This window comes from Saccostrea cucullata, unplaced genomic scaffold, assembly GCF_032062105.1.
Source record: "Saccostrea cucullata isolate Sc308-1 unplaced genomic scaffold, CSIRO_AGI_Scuc_v1 ctg14806, whole genome shotgun sequence".
Taxonomy (NCBI): Eukaryota; Metazoa; Mollusca; class Bivalvia; order Ostreida; family Ostreidae; genus Saccostrea; species Saccostrea cuccullata.
The window spans coordinates 1-6,117 of record NW_026918820.1 but is presented as its reverse complement, the minus strand read 5'-3'; the positions used below and the strand labels follow the sequence as shown (position 1 = coordinate 6,117).

The window sequence follows — 6,117 nt, the reverse complement described above, 5'->3', positions numbered from 1 at the left end:
GAATTTAATTCGACACAAGTTTTAGAATTCATTATACCGAATTTAATTCATTATTACAGGCTTTTAAATTCCATTATAATAAATTTAACAAATTTCTAATATAGATTAAATTCATTATGACAGAATTCAATGAAATTGTTTTGAAGAATTTAATTTGTAATAACAAGTTCGACAGTTCACAAATATTAATTAAAAGAATTGTTAAGAACCTTGAAAGCTTAAAATAACAAATTTGTAATAAAAAAAAATCCACAAACCTCTAAATAGGGCTTACTTTTTAAAAAACTTTACCTGTAGATCTCCAGATTTAATTGAGAAAGGACTTTGAAAATATTTTTTAGAATATATTTGTGAATGGCTTGCTTACCACTGTGATGAGATGTTTATTTTTGTTTAGGCTGGAATACCCAGAGACCAGTTACTGATAACACTGGAGCCTGAGGCGGCCTCATTATACTGTAAACAGCTCCCCATAGAGAAACTGAAGTCCGAGGGGGGCGTCCAGGGATTCGGAGTCTTCTCAACGGGAAGCAAATACCTAGTTCTGGATTGTGGAGGTATGCCTTAGTTTTAAATGCCCTTATGTATAGCACACCTGTTATATTATTATTATAGCCTATCTTCATCATAAAACATCTCTCTAACAGTTCAAATGTTTCTAAAAAAAATTTCACTCACTGCACATCATTAGCCTATATAACCAGCAAAGTAAAGGATTTTCTTTGTTTTTGAATTGACTATTGTTTTGCAAAGTTGCTAAAAGCTTACTTCCATCTAATCTCTTGAAGAACTCTCTGGAATAAACAAGAGACCCAGGGGCCATATACCACTCACCTGGGCAACTGGCAAGGTGAAAGCAAAACTCAGTTCAGAATTGAAAAGTATAAATATAAAACTGGGTTCAGGGGAAAGGGGTATTTAAACAAACTTAAATCCATCCTTCCTAAGGATGCTTTTGAATTAATATTCCACAGAGCCAAAATGAATTTGAACTACCTTATTTAATTGGATACTGAAACTTCATTAGAATCATTACAGTTAAAGATACAGGTTACAGTTAATGTTCAACTAAGCCTCTTTTGTTACTCCTCACTAAGATCTTGATAGTAGTGAACAAAAACCAAGAGTACTGTGCAAATAAGTATTCAAGAAGTGGTGTGAATCAGATTGGATACTAAAAAATTCTAAAGAACTTTTGGACAATTTGAAAGACTTTACAAAAACCAACAGGCTAAAAACTATACACAACAATTCCCCACGACAAATTAAAATCAAGGCTTTTTGATTTCATGGACAACTGCTTCTTCTAATAATATTGGAACTCGTAAATTTACTTACCTCGTCATTGGTCATTTGCAAAATTATTTTGTTAAAACGGATTCTGATTGCACACAAGTACTCTGAAGGTGACATCAAGTTTCTGATTGACAATATCTATGCGGTTCTTGGAGACCAGGAATTCCAACAATCTTTTGTAATTCCCTTGGGTACAAATTGCGCTCCATTATCAGCAGACTTATTCTGATATTCATATGAAGCAGAATTTATGCAAAATCTTATGCGTGAAAAGAAGAAACCACTTGTTGTGGCCTTCAACTCAACATTCAGATATATCGACGACGTCTTGTCAATTAATAATGGTAATATCCATTTCTACGTCGATACGATATATCCTGGTGAGCTTGAGATAAAAGATACCACAGAGTCCGACACTTCTGTTTCATACTTGAATATTTACTTGGAAAAAGACACTAATTGGTAATCTAACAACCAAGCTATATGATAAACGTGATGACTTTAACTTTTCTATCGTCAACTTCCAATACTTATGCAGCAATATACCTTCATCACCTGCATCCGGAATACATATATATCTCAGTTGATTCGATGTGCAAAAGCATGCTCTGCGTATGAACAATTTCTAAAACGAGGTAAATTATTGACAAGCAAGTTGATGAAGCAAGAATATCAGAAGTGTCGTTTTAAATCATTTCGTAAGTTCTATGGTCGATCCAATGACCTTGTCAACAAATACCATTATCAGTAAGTCAAATGCTGACTGACGTTTTATCATAGTAATTGTTAGTCCATTATTCATACAATACATTGACGACGGATTTTTTCCGTTATTTCCTGATCATGACAAGGAACACACGGTGGGTGTGACTGGTCGGCAGGGAATGCTCACTCCTCCATGGCACCTGATCCAACCTCTGATGTTTCGGGGTCCGTGTTTGCGCTTCTCTTATTTTGCATTGTTTTATGGACTTTGAGACTGAATACTGTTCGTTATCTCCATATCCTTCTAAACATAATGGCTTTGTTGTTTATTGGATGAAAATTATTATTGATGAATCCTTTACATTCCTCTGATGGCTCCTCTATTCTCCATATTCTCACGATGGGAACAAGTTTAAATTTGCATTACCTAATTTGATGTTTTTATGCTGTTGAACAATTATGGCTTTGTTGTTTTTGTGAAGAATTTAAACTATTTTTACTATGTATTTCTATGTAAAGCTTTAGTCACCCATTGTGGTCCCACTCTTCCCCCCAGGGATAACAATTTGAACAATCTTAAATCTTATCTACCTTTTTCATGCTTCCATATAATTATGACCAATCAGGGGTTTGCTGTTCGTGAGAAAAAGATTTGATTTTTCCTATTTATTCCTATGCTAAACTTTGATACACCATTGTGGCCCAACCCTACCCCAGGGGGTAGAATTTGAACAACCTTTATTTACACTAAATGAGGATGCTTCTACATGAATTTCATTTTTCCTGGCCCAGTGGTTCTTGAGAGGAAATTTTTTAGAAATTTTTCTATGTTTTCTTATGTTAAACATTGATACCCCATTGTGCCTCCCTACCCTCGGGGGTCATGATTTGAACATACTTGAATCTAAACTACATGAGGATGCTTCCACATAAAGATCATCTTTCCTGGCCCAGTGGTTCTTGAGAAAGGAAAGATTTTAAAAGATTTTTCCTGTGTATTCCTATGTCAATCTTTAATACCTCTTTGTAGAACAATCCTGCTGGGGGTCATGATTTGAACATACTTGAATCTACCCTACATGAGAATGCTTTCATATGAGTGTCATCTTTTCTAGTCAAGTGGCTCTTGAAAAGAAGATTTTTCACTTATTTATTATCATTCCCCCTTTAAACAGGGCATGGCCCTTTATTTGAACAAACTTTAAAATCCCTTCACCCAAGGATACTTTGTGGAAAGTTTGGTTAAAATTGGATAAGTGGTTCTTGAGAAGAAGATGAAAATGTGAAAAGTTTACAACGACAGGTAACAGACAAGTTTGATCAGAAAAGCACACTTGAGCCTTCGGCTCAGGTGAGCTAAAAATAAAAAGAAATGTTCCTGTTTAACTACGTCATCAAACAATAATTTGTTAAGGAAAAGCAAACATGTAGAGTTCAACCTCAATATATATCTCAGACTCGATAATAAGTCAAAATGACAGAGTACTGATATAAAAATATAAATATACGAGTAAAAAGAAAAAAAAAAATTACTAACGGTAAACGTTTTAGGAAAATACGAACTATATGAAAAAATTGTGTACTAGTAATGTGAACGATACAGAATCATTACATGTATTATTTCGTTTGCATAAAAAATAATTACGTAGATCAAATCTTTAAATGTCAATGCAACACATTATCAAATATTAAAATGAAAATGCATTATTTACTGAATAAATAATATATATCCTATCAAATTAAGGTACCAATGAAATTATAGAATAAAACTTCATTCAGGCAATCTATACCAAATGAGCAAATGAACTTTCCGCTTATCAAATTTGCAGAATATATTTCTGAAAACGATATGACAAAATAAATAAAAACAAATAAATGTATATAAAAGCAAATTTCATAATATCAAAAATAGGCACGAATAAAGCTTAGAGTACATTATATACATGTAAACAAGCCAAAATTTTATAAAGCTCGTAATAGATTACTTTAATCCATTACATTTTATGATATTGACTGTTATTAACCATTTTTTCTATCTAACTTCTAAGGGGAGATACTTCTAAATCCATAAAACTATCCAATAGACAAAATGCTTTACTGAGCAGTGTTTGGAGCTTCCTTAAGATTATAAAAGGTAGTAACCGCAACTCGTATAATTTTTTTTATAGAATTTTTCTAATAAATTGTTACTGTTTTCCTCGTTAATAAAAAGTGTCGCAAAAATTGATCCTCGGTGGTCTACAGTATTCACCTTTTCTATGCATAAGCAAAAAATATTGTTACTGTTATACTGATTTTGTGTATCAGTATTGGATAAAATTATTTCAGCAATATCATTATAACATGTTAATTCCAATGAATTATGAATTATTTTAAATGCCCCTTTCATTTTTAAATACCTTCGTAAAAAAATTTAAAGTAAAAAATTACATTCAACGAACTTCTTATTCAAATGTTAATGAAATATATTTTGGACTTCTAAAACATTTGTTACAACAACAATTGTTGTATTTAAAGGAGGAACAGTAGACATCACCGTTCATGAAGTACAGCCCGATCTCAACCTAAAGGAGCTGTACAAAGCTAGTGGAGGAGCGTGGGGAGGGACTCAGGTGGACGAGGCCTTCAAACAAATGCTGCAGAAAATAGTAGGAGCCCCTGTCATCTCTGAGTTTGCCCGCTCACATACAGCTGATTATGTGGACATGTATAGAGAATTCGAAACCAAGAAACGTTCCATTACTGGTGACCCAAAGGGCAAAATCACCATAAAAATTCCATTTTCTCTGGTGGATACTTTCAGACGACACAGGGGAGAATTTAACAGAGACAATAAAGAATACAAAGTTTTCAGGAAAAATTACGTGGGTGGGGGACAAATGCAGAGTATCAGCCGAAGTGATGAAAAGCTTTTTTGAAGTGGCAGGGGATCAAATTGTGGATCATGTTAGATACCTATTAAGTAAACATGAAATCTCAGGGACCAACAACATTATAATGGTCGGAGGATTTTCTGAGTCACCAATTCTACAGGACATGATCAAACAATCTTTTCCAGATATGAGGGTTATTATTCCCCCCGATCCAGAGTTGCAGTCCTCAAAGGAGCAGTGCTGTTTGGACACAAACCTGTCATCATTTCTTCCCGTATTGCCAAATAAAGCTACTAATGTCTACGACGGCTGTTCAATAAATAATGTCCTGAACTATATAACATACATTACAGGTATCATATGACATTAAAGTTGACTTTCTCTCTTTATTGAATCTTTCATGAATTTATAAAAGATTATTTGACATTTCATCACATTGTTTAATCGTGAGAAGCTGGAAAATAAGGGGTTTTCGAGACACTGCATTATAAATGAATGGTAAAGAATCAGTAAACTAGTGTGAAAATAAAAGCTTCATTATAGCTGCTGTAAAACTTGTTAAAAATCCCAAAGAAATATTCACTGAAATATATGATATTTACAGCAACCAGTGCCTGTTTTATAGACAAAAGAGCAGGTGGATTTCAATGATAAAAAAATTATGTAATGGGCATCAAAAATGGGTACCCTCCTTGCCAACAAAACATAACAACTTATGTACAGGTTGCCAAATTTTGATGATGAATTATTGACTTTAAGACACAGAGCAAATTTGATAGACATCATATCGAGAGTAGTTTATACCGTTTTTAAGAAACGTTTGACGGTAAAAAAGCTTGGTACTCAAAGGTAACCCTATCTTTTTAAAAATGAGTGAAAACGACAGCGTATACGAAATTCTTAACAATCATTTTAAAATATCAGTAATTTTAGTTATCCACGTGTGTTTTATTTTCAAACAGATTATTGGAACATGAATCTATTGATTAATACCCTCAAAACAAAATTTACCATAAGATGTACTTAATAAAAACGGCGAATGTCCGACAAGAGCACAGGTACTAAGAGCACAAAGACAGATTTATATGTAATTTTCTTCATAAATTAGTGGTATTCTTGTTCATATTCGTATTCGCAGAGACAGTTTAATTTCTAGAGGAGTCTAAAAGCAATTTAAAAAAAAACAAAAGGTTTATTAGAGGAAGGACCCAGAATAGGAATCCACTACATTGAATTTCTTCAA

The 6,117-nt window shown here is 33.3% G+C and overlaps 1 protein-coding gene across 1 annotated transcript; it reads left to right on the top strand.

Annotated features, from left to right (window-relative positions):
• Positions 1-397: 397 nt before the first annotated feature.
• LOC134271770 (heat shock 70 kDa protein 12B-like) lies at positions 398-4,919 on the top strand (the record flags this gene model as incomplete). The annotated part of the gene is made up of 2 exons (XM_062753984.1): positions 398-557; positions 4,519-4,919. Coding segments are annotated over 2 exons (561 nt in total), but the record flags the coding sequence as incomplete, so codon positions are not given.
• Positions 4,920-6,117: the final 1,198 nt, after the last annotated feature.